General features: G+C 35.7%; 2 protein-coding genes across 2 annotated transcripts; both read right to left on the bottom strand.

Annotated features, from left to right (window-relative positions):
* Positions 1 to 2,635: 2,635 nt before the first annotated feature.
* Positions 2,636 to 7,936, bottom strand: LOC134245094 (uncharacterized). Its single transcript, XM_062727357.1, has 4 exons — positions 7,855 to 7,936; positions 3,794 to 4,042; positions 3,004 to 3,522; positions 2,636 to 2,727 (listed from the first exon to the last, which is right to left on the bottom strand). Exons 1-4 carry the CDS (start codon positions 7,934 to 7,936, stop codon positions 2,636 to 2,638), a joined length of 942 nt encoding a protein of 313 aa, XP_062583341.1.
* A 5,223-nt stretch (positions 7,937 to 13,159) lies between these two features.
* On the bottom strand, positions 13,160 to 17,191 carry LOC134245095 (uncharacterized). Its single transcript, XM_062727358.1, has 3 exons — positions 16,206 to 17,191; positions 13,735 to 13,893; positions 13,160 to 13,361 (listed from the first exon to the last, which is right to left on the bottom strand). Exons 1-3 carry the CDS (start codon positions 17,014 to 17,016, stop codon positions 13,174 to 13,176), a joined length of 1,158 nt encoding a protein of 385 aa, XP_062583342.1. The 5' UTR covers positions 17,017 to 17,191; the 3' UTR covers positions 13,160 to 13,173.
* Between the last annotated feature and the right edge of the window lie 248 nt (positions 17,192 to 17,439).

Below are 17,439 nucleotides of genomic sequence, written 5' to 3'. Positions count from 1 at the left end.
ATTATGTTGGCCCAACGTTGGCCCGATGTTTGTAATACACCCTTAAAGCAAGTGTCTTTTAAAGTTGGTAGTAGTATGTTGGCCCAACGTTGGCCCGATGTTTGTTATACACCCATAAAGAGTGCGTCTTATCAAGTTGATAGTAGTATGTTGGCCTAACGTTGGCCAAATGTTTGTAATACATCCTTAATAAGGTGTCTTATCAAATTGGTACCGGGGTAGTAGTATGTTGGCCCAACGTTGGCCCGATGTTTGTTGTACACCCTTAAAGAAAGTGTCTTATCAAATGGGTAGTAGTATATTGGCCCAATGTTTGTAATACACCCTCAAAAAATGTCTTATGAATTTGGTAGTACATTGTAGTATGTTGGCCCGATGTTAGCACGAGGGTTCTTTTGTTTAGGTGTTTCAAAGATGGGATATTTATATTGGGCCAACGCTGGCCCAATTATTATACTGCCAACTAAAGATGGTGTCAATTTTAGCTGTTGAGCTAACATTCTATGCCCATGCTTTTAATTGGATGACTGTTTTTGTTTAGATCTGATATATTCAACATTTTAAATTTTAATTGTGATCACAGCACCAAACAGTGTTTCATTATATTTTTTGAATTGTGCACATGCATGATTATTTATTTGAAATAAAACCCTTGAAATTATGAATTTTTTCATGAGCGTTGTATTCATGAGAATTTAGAGAAGACTGAATACGTTCTCAGGAACAGGATGTGAATGAAGCCTACATATACATAAATCAAAATGACACAGCTTTATAATTAAATTGAAACAAAAGTTAGGCGTTCGCTATTACGTGACCAAACTGTGGAGTGAGCTGTCAGATTCAATTGCTCACAGGTGGTGATAATGCAGGGCAAGCAAGAAGAAGTGAAATTTAAATTTGTGGATTATACACTTGCTATACAGCTGCATTTAGAAGCGATGTAAGTATATTTATTCTTATTTATTCAGATTAACTGTTAAAATTGATTCGGAATTCAGTCTTGTCATGTTTTTGCACACAAGCACTGTAAGTTAAGGTTAAATAACATCTTTTAAGTTGTTTCTATCTATATAATTGTTAACTGTCTATTACAGACACGATTGTAACAAAGAAATTCAGTCAGAGACTGCAAGGAAAACAAATGTTGTGGTGGTACATGTAAATAACAATGAAATCGAAGACCATGCATAAAGAAGTGTATACAGTATGAGTCCGTATGACAAAGATCAAGATGAAGAAAGCGGGAGGCGACGAAGGGACGGGAAGAGAGCGGGAATACAACAAATGGACTATAATAAAGGAAGTGAGCCCTGATTAAGAACTTTTAATTGATAATTTTTCATATTTTACCTCTATTGTCTATTTTAAAATTTATTTTGTAAATTATGATTGAATTGATGTATATAAAATATTATCACAGTGAATCATTAGTAATATTTTCATTGAACATGTCCATGTATGCATTATGGATGCAGATTGAATTGTGTATTATTTTAAACAGTCATAAAATAGGTTTATGTAAAGAATCACTTAACCAATTGCAAATGTTTCTATGTAATAACTACGTTGGCCCAACAATTTGCCATCTGATATTGTAAAAAAAAAAGGGTCAACATTGGGCCAACCTAACCAACCAGCTGTTAAGGTTGGCCTCTAGTTGGCATACACTAACTACGTTGGCCCAACAATATGTCATCTGACATTTCAACATAGGGCCAACGTTGGGCCAACCTAACCAAACAGTTGTTAAGGTTGGCTGTTAGTTGGCATACACTAACTACGTTGGCCCAACAATATGCCATCTGACATTTCAACAAAGGGCCAACGTTGGGCCAACCTAACCAACCAGTTATTAAGGTTGGCTGTTAGTTGTCATACAATTATACCTACGTTGACCCAACAATATGCCAACATGTTGGACCAACGTTGGGCCGATGAGCAAAATTACCGTGGGCCAACGTAAGGTTACCAACAATGGGCCAACGTTGGAAAAAAAAAATTGGGCCAACGTTGGCTCAACTATGTCTTGTTATCTGGGCTGTGAGAAATCAACGAAAAACAGACGTCCAAAAAGGGGGGATTTTTTTTTCAACTAAATTTATTTTAATTAAGCTGTTTTATTATCACAGAACGTAAATACTTATGGAAATAGCAAAGTATAATCCACTCTGTACTGTATGAAGTTTCGTCCCATGGATGGACAATCACGTGATGAATGCATAGTTTGTGTGCTGAATGTAGGTCATTAACAAATTTCAATATTGCAAGGGCATACCCTAGTTGAAATTAAAAATTCAAGGTATTAATTGTTTCTGCATACTTTGCAGTGCTGCTGCTTTGAATAAAATTCGCATTTTAATAGTTGAATTTTCATTTTATCAAAATCAAATACTGTTACTATTATACAGTTATATATTTATGTGTACTTGTATGCCAAGTTATATTAAAATCAGACCAGCTGTAAAAAGAGATGCGTTTTGAAATATTGTTTACAGACAGACGGACAGAGGACATTTTACTGTAACATAACCTCTTTCTGTCGCTGACTGATAGGACTAAGAACTAAACATTTTTTCTTCTCAAAACCATTCGACATTTACGCCTTACAGACTAAAAAAATACAAATGAATAATTATTTATCCTCAGCATGTGTACCAACGGGAAGGACAGTGGCCTTATCACTGCTGTATTGATGGAGAGACTTCACCCAAAATGTAAGATAATCTAAATATAAGAATAATCTTTTTTTTAATTGGACTTTTTGGTTAATTCAATGAATATTTGGAAATTTTGAAAATTTGGAATATCTACAGTGTATACACTTACACTCACAAACTTCTCCCAGTCAGATGTTGAGATCAATTGTTTGACTTCCTAAGGGTTATAAACTTATACTCCAACTTGCATACAACGTGTTTCTTTTCGCATACAAACAATTTTATAATTAAAGTGTATTAATTTATCATTTCTCATTTCTTTTAAATATGTATTCTAACAAACCTCTGTGTGTCCATTCTTTGAAGACGGAGCCTTTTTGGCAACATACTTCTTCTCCGACCTGGTCATAAAACTTCTTCTCCATATTGAGAAGCAGAATAAAGAACGCCCGGGGACTCAGAAAAATCTGGTGAGAGGCATAATACGCACACTGTCCAGCAAAATCCAGCATAGTGATTCTTTTCCCAGGATCATCAGAAACATTTCTCGTAACGCGTAAAACACCCGATATTTTAGAGTCTTGAGCAACATACTGACTTTCATCAACTTCTTCAGATGGTCTTTCAGACAAGGTATTAGCTTTGATTCCTTTCGCCAAACCAGCTTCATTGTTCATGTTGTCCCTTGTCATCTCTTCCGCACCGTCTGCTTCCCCTGCAAGGTTTTCTTTCACTACTGGTTCTTCAATATCCTGATTTTTCATTTTATCAGTTTCTTCTACTTGGTGTTTTGGAACGTTGTGGCTTTGACTGGTTCCCTCAAACGTTACTTTGAAGTGTTGATTTTGGTCTGATGAGTTAACTGAAAAAGAAATGTTGCACATTAGTTTTAATGATTAATAAATGATTTAAATCTGGTACATCAGATCCAGCACTTAAAGCAAGTCACATAGTATGCATTCCTAGATATACCATGGTCAACAGAATTCTACTGGCGAAATCTACTTATTGAGAGTTGACCTGTAACTTTAAACAGGCCAATAATCAATAAACTATAGATGAGATCCGGTATACAAAGCAAGTTTAGTATTATGTACCCCTCTCTGTAGTAAATATAATTACAAAGAAAATACCTTTGATAGTGGTTGACACGTCGAAGATGTCAGTATGTATGTCAATTCCTCTCGTTGATTTGGTCTTTTGTTGAATTTCGGCCACGTCAATTCCCTTCAGTCTCTCTAACGATGTCGTTTTCCCACTACCAGCACACCCTACTATCATCCCAGAGGCGTGGTACATCATTGTTCTCCCTTTCTTCAGATTCTCTATGTAGTTCTTCACTGATTTATTTCCCCTAATAATAATTTGCATAGTAATGCCAACTGTAAAAAGAATGAATTGAAAAAACCTATTGCATCACCTACATTTAAGAGTTCTTATTTCAACTTCAAAACACTGTTCACGGTAGTTCAATCGGTAGAGAGCTCGCTCCGTGATCGGGAGGTCTTGAGTTCGTATCTCGACCGCGTCTGACTCATTCGATAAAATGGGTAGCAACTGTTCCTTTGCCATGCGCTCGGCACTTTGTAGTGAAAGTTGCGGTTCCTTCGGATGAGAACTTAAAAACCGAGGGCTCGTGTCAGCGGCAGGCGTTGGCATGATAAAGATCCCTCACTGCTCAATGGCCCTGAGTGCCGAGTAAAGGTCAAAATTTGAAGCCCTTCATCGGCATACGGTGACGTCCCATATGAGTGAAAAATTCTCGAGAGGGACGTTAAACAATATACAATCAAATAACTTAAAAACTGTAAATGTAACTGAATATTTAGCTGCAGAACTGTAGAGTTTTTATCAAATACAATAACTATCTTTGATCATAACACTACAGATCCCGTAATACAATTGAAGTACAATTTACAGTGCTCTATTTTCTGTGCATGGCTATTATACATTATATGGATATTTTATTTTTTTTTTTTTCAATTTTCCAGAATTGTTCAATGAATTACCTTTCGCTCTCTAATTCATTATATATCTTTAAATCAACCTGCACATTCTTCAACACTAACCCCTTACACTTCTATCTACAGAAAAGTATACTTAGTTGTTTTAAATTTTGTGCCATCTAACATAATCTTTGAAAGGTCTAAGGCTGTACGAGGGGCGTTCAATAAATAATGTCATTGGAACTCGGAAAGAAACAAAAAACATTTTTTATCACTTAGTCTTAATGATTTAACTTAAATATTCTCTTTCAATCAAAACGCATATCCGAAACATTTTCATTCAATTTCTAATTGTTTTTCGAACACATTTTTGAGTATGACCCTTCGTATACTGCAATATGGCATATCCTAAGATTTGTTGTACTTGTTTGTTCTTTCTGATAGATGTTTTTCTAAGTTTAGGAAATAGAACAAGTCAAAGGTTGAAAGATTTTGTTGCTCAGCTATGTTAAGGAAGGTCAGAGTTCACTTCCCTTGTACAACGTATTGGAAGTTTAATTGAGAATAAAATTTAACGATATGATCATGAGTAAATAACAACTTGAATTTATTTATTTTATCGATTATTTATAAAATCTTGTAAAATTGCAATACTTGATAGCAATGCAATGCATTGGAGTAATAGAAGAAAGTCTTTCGTCAAATATGACGTCATCAGCCTTGACATGACGCAGTACAGGTGATCCAGAGTAATAGATTCACTGGTTTAATAATTACAAGAATGCTTAAAAAAATATTATACCATCGCTAATTTTTAAACCTTATCATTAAAAATAAAAGAAAATAATTTATTAAATACAATGTGTGTATTGAATATGAATTTATCTAGCAGCAATGGAGCTGCACAGGGACGAGGAATGTAGAGAAAATCGTGAACACGATGAGCGTATTCGTGATTTACATCAAGAGTGCAAGGGCATAGACTATTTTGTATGAGCTGAAATTTGGAACATTTATTGTTTATATAGTTGATATTTTGAAAAGTGCTGGGAGTTGATCCTGGTCTGCATAATATTATATTTTTTATAACAGATTTTCAGCGATGTGTAAATTTTTGCTATTATAAGCATTATCGTCAAAGTTTTCAGTACTTCACAAACAGCACTGACTAGCTCTCAGCACATTTTGGGTAGAGGAAATAAACATCTTTTAATGTGTATCAATTTTTTTCTTGATAAACAAGCATATGCCCTTGCGCCATCTCCATTTCCCACATTCTGCTTATCAATTCTTTTTTTTATACAAGTCACGTGACAAACACCGGATATAACATATAACTGGTAATAACTACAGCCCAGTCCTATCCATTATTAATGGCTATATCACATTTTCTACAAGTATTCAATTGCTTTGTTACAATTTTTAAAAAGAAGTAATACATATTAAAACGGTGCATGTGTCTTATTTTCCATATCGGTCATTAACATAGCTAGGTGGTGTGACAATTTTTAAAAAGAAGTAATACATATTAAAACGGTGGTGTGACAAAACATTAACTTTCTGTTTATCCCCAAACCCCTTTACTCTTCATGACCTGTTGGTTTGGACGCCGTCATGAGACATTTAATGTAGTGAATTCCTTTTCTTTTTTCCTTCCTCTCATAAACCTTTCATTTTTTTGCAAAGAAAAAAAAATGGTTTTCGAGAATCCTCCAGAAATTGAACTGCCTCCCCGAATAATAATTTGGATAACAAGACCGTTAATATTTAAGAAATTTGCATATAAATATGTTTTATTGCTATTGCAATTCTTTGCTCTTCTTAGGCCATTGCAGTTTTGTCAAGTGCATTTCTTTAAATTTGTTTTGAGGGCTTAAAGCAAAACATCTTCGCTAGCCAAGGGTTTCCGATCCGATAACTTCTCTACAACCCTTGGCAGATTTAGTCCTATCAAACGGGAACTTTTATTGCGCCGCCTATCGCCGTAATTGAGTTAAGTCCCTTGAAGCTCTTTAATATTTGTCCAATGAAAATAGCTGTAACATACTTAGATCAATATGACGTTTGAAACAATATGGCGACCTCCATGTGGAATATATCCAAACAACTTCATACAGCTGTGGGCAGTCGGCACACCTCAAAAGTGGTAGAAAGTATCGTTCTTCGTGGATCTTTAGTCAAGAGTTTGACACTATTTTCTACTTGTTGTCGTATCAATTATTATCAATGAGCCATGACATTTGATTGGCTTAAATTGATGCATCTAAAATGCGGAATACGGACTTATGTGGTCCTTTCAATAATTCAAAAAAATTCAAATTAATTAATCCCTTGTTTTTTAAGCATAGATCATGTACTAACTTTCATCCATTGTAAATATTACTTTTATTTTGTGCATTAAACACGAACAGACTTTAATTCAGCCGAAAATCGTCGATTATTAAAAACCTTGCGAAGACTCGGACTTCGCAGCCAATCAAATTCGTTTGCGCGAGTTCTTAAATTTTCGGCCAAATCTGCCAAGGGTTGTAGAGTAGGTATCGGATCGGAAACCCTTGGCTACCGAAGATGAAAGCAAAATGGAGCTTCATTATCTGTTAGAATTTCAAACAAACGTGGATAAGTACAATTTTTGATTTTTAAAAATAATTGTGTGGATATTCCTACACGATGCTGTTTTCACTCATTTTTTTGAAAATATAGGGTGACCTTTGAGGATTAAACTTTGTTTCTGTAAAATGTTTCTTTAAAAGAGTATGAACTATATCCAAAATGATTTTGATCAATTTTGCAATGTGTCTTTAAGTCAATAAAACATAATCAGTGATAATTTATTGAAATTTCGCAAATTTACATCGGTTGTTGTAAGTCATTATTGCCAAGGACGGTACCCATTTTGATGCACATTATATAATGTAATATGCATGGGGGTTGGACTTTAGAATTTTGCATATTAATTAATCACAGGCTGATGGTGGAGTGTTCTTAAGTGAAGTAAAGTAGCATCCAGTTGTAAATTCATAAGAAATGTTTTATTGTTCATGTTATTTCATTATCTTATTGTTTACTTGAATTATTGATGCAATACACATTGCACTTCGACATTGTAATGTAAACAAATGCTGTTTTTGTGTTACTAGACAATCTAGTGAGATATTGTTGAACAGACAGTAAGGGACAGTGATACTAAGATGTTACATGTCAGTTTTTCATCATTATCTACCATATTACGACTGTAATTTACTTACTTATTTCAGCATTATCACATGTGTTGTAAATTGGGCGCCTGCCATCTTTCTTACGAAGGAAATAGTCATGTGACATAAACATTGCCGTTTTACAATTGATAAGATCGAAATAACACTGTCCGTGTCTTCTTATATTTATAATTGATACTTAAATGTTATTTTATTGCAGTATTGTCATTTAATTATGTTTTATTTGACAAAATGTTTTGGAACTTGAATGTGTAGCGTAATACTTATGGTTTGCATTATTGTTCGGTATTACTACGCCATGGATTGTGTGTGTCCGTTTTATTACAGATTGTTTGTTGAACTTGTTTTATTATGTATATCGAATAGAATTTATAGCTCCTAAGTTACAAGTAGAGAGGACATTTTGAGTGATGTTATTTTCTTTGTTTTACACAATATGTATGTAAAGTAGTTCTGAGGGGCTCCAGAAAGGACAATTATTCATTGGTTTGTTGTGATCACGTGACCATCACAGAAGGTTATATATACGAGCAGCGAACGCCAGTTTCATCACGAAGATCGTAACGATCAGATCATATTACGTCATCAAAATCACTGACTGTAAATTACTAGCGACTTAGGTATAAAAAAACAATGTAAACTATACAAATTAAGTAGCGTATAATTTCTCCACCGCACGGACACCGCAATCCACTGTATTTTATTAGACCAGAGATGTTAAGCTAGGACTTAGACTCATATAGATGTATTGACTGTTTTGTTATATTTCGTTGAAGTCTTTATTAAATGAAATATTTGAAACGAGAAATGGAACTTGGTTATGATTTACAGGAATGTGAAGTAAATTATCAAGGGTGTTTAAATACATGCGACGGGCGGAGGATGCCCCCCTTTTATATGTGGACGGATGTCATGAGTAGTCCTGATAAAAGTTAATTAACTGAATTTACACGGTATGGAAACATTGTGAGCTGATTGGCATTTGACAGGGTGCCGAGGAAGCTTACAATTTTTGGTGTCAGAAGTGGGATGTCCTGCCATACACGAGGACATCTAGGATACGAACATGTACCTTAATACCTGTCAAGTACTAAAGTAGGGTGGATTGCGGACTGTCGTGTGGTGGAGAATAAAAAAATCTATTTTTTATAGAGATGTACATATGTTCTTGTTACTGTTTATATAGTTAAAAATGGAGGATGCTACTTCGCCGGATCCTGAAGTATTTATAAATGAACATAAGGAAAATGTTCAGTTAGGCCAAGGGGACGAAAGAGATGACTGTAGGAGGAACACTGATGATGAATATTTAATGGCAAATGAAAATCCTTTGGGAAGACATGACAGTGACGACGACGACGAAGTAGGACGTAATTTCCGTCGGCGATCTGATTATCAGTTAGCTGACGACGCACAAAGTGATCACCATCGCATTTCTACACTTATGATCAAACCCGAACCCTACAATGGAAAAGAAAGTTGGGAGGAATACTTTTCTCACTTTCAAGACTGCGCTGAACTTAGCCACTGGGACGACAGGACAAAACTTCTTTTCTTAGCCGCTAGCTTACGCGGACAAGCCAGGACTTTCTACATGAGCCTAACACTTGAGGAAAGACGCACGTTTAAAATTCTTGTTCAGCGTATGGACCAGAGATTTGGTAGCTCAAAACTCAAAAATAGGTGGCTTTCAAAACTGGAAATGCGTCAGAGGATGCCTGGGGAAAGTATTGCAGATGTTGGAGACGAAATACGACAATTATCACAAACGGCTTATAGTAACTTGGATATTGACGCTCAGGAATCGCTGGCTCTGAACCACCTTTACAAAATTATTCCCATTGAAATGAAATGCCGTTGTATTGACAAGGAGTGTAGCACTGTGGCAGAAGCGGTAGACGTCATTGAGAGATACGAGTCAATAATGGGGGATGGGGATAAAAAGAAAATAAATGTTAGACATGTGGATCAAGGACAAGTAGTCAAACAGCCAACTGGAGAGCAGAAATCAAATAACTTGGAACATACAATCAAGTTACTAATCAATAGATTAGAGAAACTGGAAAGTGCACAGAGAATGGAACCTCAGAAGGGCAATAACTCTTGGACTTGCTTCAACTGCAATTCACCAGATCATCTCATGAAGGACTGCCCAGACCGATGGACAAGAGGACAACCGATGACCACGACCTCTAACCTGAATAGGAGACATGGGAGTGGAAACATGAGAGATAACAACAGATATCATTAAGTTAGGAGTCGGCACAAGAGGAATGTCTTTCTGTTGGAAATGAAAATACTAGGACTATCGCACAGGGGAAATAACTCTCTCATGGGACAATGGATTTTATACAAAGGAAACATATTTGAAAAAACAATAGATTTTCTAGGATAGTGGATCTACTGCATAGATTATTTCATTCAAAATTTTTACTAAACTCTCAAAGGAAACTAGCTTTAACATACAGCCTGCTACCTCTGACATTCAGGATGTAAATGGGAATTTAATAGAGAAAATCGGGACCATTGTACTGGATGTATCTTTTGGAAAAGAAGCATTGCCACACAAATTTGTAATTTGCAAAATTTCACAAGATAGGATCCTTGGAAAGGACTTTCTTCTAAATTACATCACAAAGATAAATTACCAAAGGATGGGTGTGCTGTATTAACTTCAAAATGGAAAGGACCTTGTAACAGGACAACTAGATGACTTGACTTAATTTATAGGATAGGTTGATGATATATCGAGGCATCAACTTACCACCCTGGTTCAGGAAGTTCATACCACAAAACTAAATGATGTCGGACAGTAGTTTGATGATACCAGATTTTTTTGTTTTATTATATTGACACCTGTCTAAGGTGGATGTTGTCCTAGGTGGTGCACCACACTAGGTGAATGTGTAGATAGTGACTGGCCATTACTATTAGTGCACATTAGGACCTCAGTTGTCTAGGGCTGGGCCGGACTGTAGGTGGACCTCAGTTGTCTAGGATTAGACGGGACTGATGGGGAAACAGTTGTCTAGGGCTGGGCCGGACTGATACTTTTGTTGGTTTCAATCTACTACTGGAATAAAATTATAAATGGATAATTGATGCGACTTCCTGATCCTGGGAGGAATCTACAAAAACAATGAAGAATTAGACCTGATTGATTGACTGACTGATTTCCAAAGGAACCTACCTTTAACAACTACATACATTCAATTCTAACAAAGATTTCCAAATCTTGTACTAGCTTATGCACAGGGAGCTGTATACTTTATACTTGGGATGGATGGTGGATTTTAAAACAGACCTGTTTATCTGTAGCAAAGCTAAGAGGGGAAGAGATGGAGAAAAAAGAAGCAGAGAGATGAGATGGAGAGAGACGTAGCAGGGAGATGCGATGAAGAGAGACGTAGCAGAGAGACGAGATGGAGAGAGACGTAGCAGAGAGACGAGATGGAGAGGGACGTAGCAGAGAGACGAGATGGAGAGAGACGTAGCAGAGAGACGAGATGGAGAGAGACATAGCAGAGAGACGAGATGGAGAGAGACGTAGCAGAGAGACGAGACAAAGAGATGGAGAAAGAAGTAGCTGAAATGGCATCAGACGAACAGGCAGATGTGTGAGAATTACAGAAAGAAGCGGTCGAGTGCAAGAAGATAAAGATTTCATTGATGATGGAAGCAAGAAGCTGGCAGAACCAGAAGATTTTATATCAATTAAGACTGTAAATTCAGGAGAATTTGACTTTTTAAGTGGGGGGAAGTGTAATATGCATGGGGGTTGGACTTTAAAATTTTGCATATTAATTAATCACAGGCTGATGGTGGAGTGTTCTTAAGTGAAGTAAAGTAGCATCCAGTTGTAAATTCATAAGAAATGTTTTATTGTTCATGTTATTAAGGTCTTCCGTTTCCAACGGAAGACCTTCTACTGATTCTGATGATTAAGATTATTCTTATTATTCTTTTTTTTTTCCTTTTCCTAGACGCCAACTTTGAGGCCTCACATTTCACTCATTTCTCAATGGATTTTGCTCAAATTTTCAGAGTTTATAGACGTTACTAAACTCTATCAGAATGCTATCTAAAATTTCAAAAAGTCACTTCCGGTTCTGAGTTATTTCCCTTTAAACAAAAAATTACAGGCTTTCGTTTCCAGACAAAGGCTCAGAGACGGCTAAAGCTGGAGCAGAAATTTTACTGATTTTAGATAATAGAAGGATTGAAGTTGTGCATGGCGGTTTTTGTTTTTCGATTTCTTTATTCAAAATGGTGCTATACAGGGGTCAAAAATTAGAACGCCTAAAAGAGCGAAAATTTACACATATTTTGCTTTTTATCTTCTAAACTAAAAATATTTTGTTAAAACATATAGAACAAAATTTGTGCAGAATTACAAGATCTTTCAAATGATATCTCGAAAAAAGGGCTGACCCCTTAATTAAGGGATCTAGAGGGGCCAAAAGTTTTTTCCAGATATCTCAAAAAGTATTGAGAATTTGTAATACATCCAAGAAGCAAAGTTGTTCAAAATGTAAAGCTTAATCTATTGAAGTCGTCAAAATGCGTCCGGCGACGTCACTTCCGGTCTAACCGGAAGTAGTCAGAAAATGCATATTTTTGCCGTTCTTGACAAGTTTTTGGGTAACATTTGTCACTGGAAGCATAAAACTTAATTTTCCGTCCATCGACATCACTTCCGGTCAAACCGGAAGTAGCCAAAAATAGTTTATTTTTTAAAGTTTTGATGCAAGATTGAAATTATAAAGTGACTGGAGACGACTAAGCTCATTGCTTTCTTTTGTTGACGTTACTTCCGGTCAAAACAGGACGGAAGACCTACTCGTTGCTTTGCAACGAGCTTTGCTCTAGTTTCATGATCTTATTGTTTACTTGAATTATTGATACAATACACATTGCACTTCGACATTGTAATGTAAACAAATGCTGTTTTTGTGTTACTAGACAATCTAGTGAGATATTGTTGAACAGACAGTAAGGGACAGTGATACTAAGATGTTACATGTCAGTTTTTCATCATTATCTATATATTACGACTGTAATTTACTTACTTATTTCAGCATTATCACATGTGTTGTAAATTGGGCGCCTGCCATCTTTCTTACGAAGGAAATAGTCATGTGACATAAACATTGTCGTTTTACAATTGATAAGATCGAAATAACACTGTCCGTGTCTTCTTATATTTATAATTGATACTTAAATGTTATTTTATTGCAGTATTGTCATTTAATTATGTTTTATTTGACAAAATGTTTTGGAACTTGAATGTGTAGCGTAATACTTATATGTTTGCATTATTGTTCGTGAGAAAAACTTCATGAGAAAACATTATTTCTGAATTGTTATATTTAAACATTGGGCTATTTTTTCCAAATTGACAGGACTTGATTCGGTCGTGATTTCCTTGAAATTGAAACTTTCTGCAACAGCATTGTACTTCTCAATCCAAAGTCCCCCTTTTAGATTGATTCTGTATAATTTGCTGAGAAGAAGGCACATCAAAACCGCATCACCATCTACAAATTGTACAATGAATGTTACAAAGGACATTCAGTTCATATTTTGTGTAGCCTTTGATTACATTGGAGTTTATTATTTAGTTTGCTATCCCCCTTCACATAGATCTCTATCTTAAGAACCCTACATTTACAGACATCAGTTTAGGTACAATGGTATCCATTTAGAATAAAATTAACATTGATATTGGGATCTGAGGAATATAAAAACTTTTATAATTGCCTCTGACTAAGAGTAGACCAATTAACCTTTTTCAGCATCATTACAGTTTAAATTTAAAGTTGTTCGTTTTTGTTTATTTTACCACATGGGTATATATGTTTCTCGAGCATTTTTTCTCTCCTTTATCAGAACACTTTGATTGTAACAAACCTATCTGTGTGAGAACCTCCTCCAAGCTTCTCCTCACATCTCTACAGTCATGACCTCTATGATCTTCTGACAATGTGCATTCCTCACACAAGGGAACCTCACACGGAACACAAACCTCTTTCACCGTACCTCCGAGATGTTCTTTGCATTTTGGGTGGCCTGATTGTGAAGGATGGATTACAATTTGGAACAATTTCGACTTAAGCATGTTCATCATTCTTCGATTTTATATAAAATTAAAAAAAATATATAGGAAATTGTTAATTAAAGGTGTGTGAAATTTTAAGGCTCAACTGTTAGATCACCTGAGTCACTCAGGTGATCTATTGCAATCCGTTTTTGTCCGTCGGTACTTGTCGTTCGTCATTGTCGTGCCTGAACGTTTGAACAGTTTCTCTGAAACAGGTCAACCATTTTTAACCAATTTTGGCCAATGGTATCTATGGGTAAAGGGCACAAAAATTGTGAATTTCAAGGTAACCCCCCGCCCCCGGACCAGAGAGGTGGGATAAAACAATAAATATTAAGTCAATCTTTAAAAGAAATCTTCTATTTCTTTACAGGACTTCAAGCAGTCAATTTGGTGGCATGATTGTAATAATCAGTGGTGAGCCCTTTACCAAAATTAAGAAATTTATGGTCACAGGGTCAGGGGTTTCTTGTGTAAGGGCAGGGCTAAGTAGATCATACAGAGAAAATGTATTATTTCTTTGAAAATCTTATTCTCTTCCCCTGGGTACCAAACAACTAAACTACATACATAGTTATGATGAGGAAGAGTGCCTCTTTTAATTTTTTAATTTGAATTTCATAGTCCCGGGGTCATGGATTGTGGATTTAGAGTCTATAAATCATATAGTGAAAATGCATTAATTCTTTGAAAATCTTCTCTGCTCTGTGGTATTAAAAAGGCTAACTAAATACATAGTTATAGTGAGCATGATTGCCGTTTCCAAATTAAGAACTTCATGGCCCCTTGGTCAAGAGTTCTGGGACTTTGTTGATTATATAGAAGAATATACAAAATCTTCTCTGTTCCTGGATTTTAAAACCAAGAACATGGTTATGATAAGGAAGAATGCCTCTTCATTGCCTCTGGGTCAGGGTTTTTGGTGTAAGGACGGGGCTCTTATTATATAAATGCCAGAATTCCTTGAAAATCAATCCCTTTGCTCCTGGATATTATACAAATGATTTAGAAACATATTCATGATGTAGAAAGTTGCCTCCTCTAAAATGATTTATTTTAAGGCCCTTGGATCAGGGGTACTGGGAGGAAGAGGAGGCGTTACATGTTCTGAAAAAAGAAATCAATTTTTTGAAATCTGCTCTTTGGTATTTATCAACCATTTGTGATGAGCGAGGATGTCTTTTTGAATTTTTTTAAATATGTAGCCCCAAGGTCAGTGGTTCCTGTGGGTTGTTCTGCAAAACAGGCTAGAAAGGGGGAAATGCATTTTCTTTTCGTTACTTTGGATATTAAAAAATCAAAGTAAACATGCCAAATGTCAAGTTACGATAAGGACTGGTGCCTCTTTCAGTATTGTGTTTTCATGGCCTCTGGTTTAAAGCACGCACCAAATTCAATTGTTCGAAAGTTGTTGCATAATTCTTAGGTGACATATAAGGCCCATATATCAAAAATATGAGAAAGAGTTACAATCAAAACCTTGAAAACACTTGTGGATATAAAAGTGGAGAAGAATGTTTAAAAAACAAATGTAATTAACTATGATTACTAAATGAACTCTTCTTTTCATCATGAGCATACTTAATTACAAAAGCTTAAAAGTCAAAAAGTTTCACATAATTTTTTTTAAAATTTCACATTTAAAATTTTCGTGCATCTTGGTAAAACAAGAAATCTAACTAATGGTTACTAATACCCCGATCTTAATTGAATGCACATGTTCAGATATGAAAAGACACAATTAGAATCACGAAGTTGACATTGCATTTGTACAAAATTGAATCTCAACGAGTGTGCTTGAATTTTAAGCATCTGCGATGTGTACTTGCTGAGTAATGCATTTTCTTTTCGTTACTTTGATCTACCTCTGGGTATTAAATAATCAAAGTAAACAAGCCAGATGTATAGTTATGATAGGCAATAGTGCCTCTTTCAGAATAATGTATTTTATGGTCGCTGGTTTAAAGCACGAACCAATCTTAATTAGAATCTGGAATTTGACATTGAATTTGTAAAAAATTGAATTTCAACAACGAGTGTGCTTATATTTCAAGAATTTGTGATGTGTAGTTGCTGAAAAATCGGCCTAGATAGACCAATACCTGACCAGATCCGTATTGTCACGAGTAGACCTCATCAAAATTTAATAATTATATAATATTGCGAATTTATAAAGAATGCAACAATTAACTCTGATATATTCTATAAAACTCATTGATTATTTTGTACAACAAAGTATTTTTATATAGAGTGTAGATAGACAAGGAACATTGTTACTTACCGATCAAAGAGTACTTATATACAACTCTGTATATGTTGATTCTGTCGTTGTACCACGACCCTACCCACAGTAGGTGGGTTTTATGATCATAACTCAGGCTGTATGGTCTGTCTATCCCTTGTGGTGATGTCTTTATCCGTGTCAGGTAGTTACCGTCTCTGTCCAATATCAGTACTGACCAGGTGTTATAATCACAGATAAGAATGTCTGATGACGCGTCTGTACAGATTCCACCTGGTAATAGCCTTGTGTAGGAGAAGCGATACCTCCCTTCACGATCTGTCACCACTACAGCCCGACGCCGATAGTCAGAAACAATAATATCTCCATTACGGTTCTCTGTGATGTATCTAGGATTGCTATACAGTCTATAACCTGTGTTGTTGTCGTGCTGTATGGTCTGGATGTTTTCGCCTGTGGATTCGTATCGCATTACCTTGCCTTCCATAAATCCAGAACACATCCCGACCAGCAGGTCTCCAGTGGAGGGAGAGCTGTAGACACACTGTGGTCTCCATGATACTGTGTTGTTGTACTTTATTATTGAAGTTTTTACTTTGTTCTCTGTAGACAGCTTATTGATGGTATACGCACTGTCTATATAAATTAAATCACCGTCGGAGTTCACAGTATGTCCTCCCCAATCGCTAGCTATTTCTTTCAGATGATCTAGTTCTTCACCTGTTGTATTTGTCAGGATGAGATTGTAACCATCACTGATCCAGACCCGGTCTGATGTTACACGGGAAATGTGCCATACATTACTAACACCTGGCACTGTAAAGGATTTCTGTAGCACGAATCTATACATCTTTTACAGCGGACATGTATTTCATCTATGTCTCGAGGTTTTATTATAGAATCAAGTGCTGATTTCCTCAGTAAGTCGATCTCTCTGTAAATAACAACACAGTCTATTCATTTTCCTCTTTTAGAAGACGTTTTAAATATTGTCTGTACATTCAATTCAATTACATGGGTCTCTAGGCTTTGTACGAGGGACGTTCAATAAATAATGTCACCGGTGCTAGGAAAGAAACAAAAAAAACGCTTTTTACGAATTAATCTCAATGATTTAATTAAAATATTCTCTTTCAATTAAAACACATGTCCGTACCATTTTGATTCAATTTCTAATTGTTTTAGAACACATTTATTGGTATGGCAGATCCTATGAAAGGTATTTTTCAAGACTAGGAAATGAAACATGTCAAAGGTTCAAGATAATGGCCAA

This window comes from Saccostrea cucullata, unplaced genomic scaffold (assembly GCF_032062105.1).
Source record: "Saccostrea cucullata isolate Sc308-1 unplaced genomic scaffold, CSIRO_AGI_Scuc_v1 ctg4510, whole genome shotgun sequence".
NCBI lineage: Eukaryota > Metazoa > Mollusca > Bivalvia > Ostreida > Ostreidae > Saccostrea > Saccostrea cuccullata.
The sequence above is the reverse complement of the archived record's forward strand: the minus strand, read 5'-3'. Positions and strand labels throughout refer to the sequence as shown.

Coding starts and splice junctions, on each gene's coding strand:
- LOC134245095 (XM_062727358.1), bottom strand. CDS start 17,016: ATGTATAGATTCGTGCTACAGAAATCCTTTACAGTGCCAGGTGTTAGT. Junction 13,894..16,205: donor ATATAAGTACTCTTTGATCG/GTAAGTAACAAT, acceptor CTTCACAATCAG/GCCACCCAAAATGCAAAGAA. Junction 13,362..13,734: donor GGAGGTTCTCACACAGATAG/GTTTGTTACAAT, acceptor TACAATTTGTAG/ATGGTGATGCGGTTTTGATG.
- LOC134245094 (XM_062727357.1), bottom strand. CDS start 7,936: ATGTTTATGTCACATGACTATTTCCTTCGTAAGAAAGATGGCAGGCGC. Junction 4,043..7,854: donor ATGTGATAATGCTGAAATAA/GTAAGTAAATTA, acceptor TTCTTTTTACAG/TTGGCATTACTATGCAAATT. Junction 2,728..3,003: donor CAAAGAATGGACACACAGAG/GTTTGTTAGAAT, acceptor TCTTATATTTAG/ATTATCTTACATTTTGGGTG.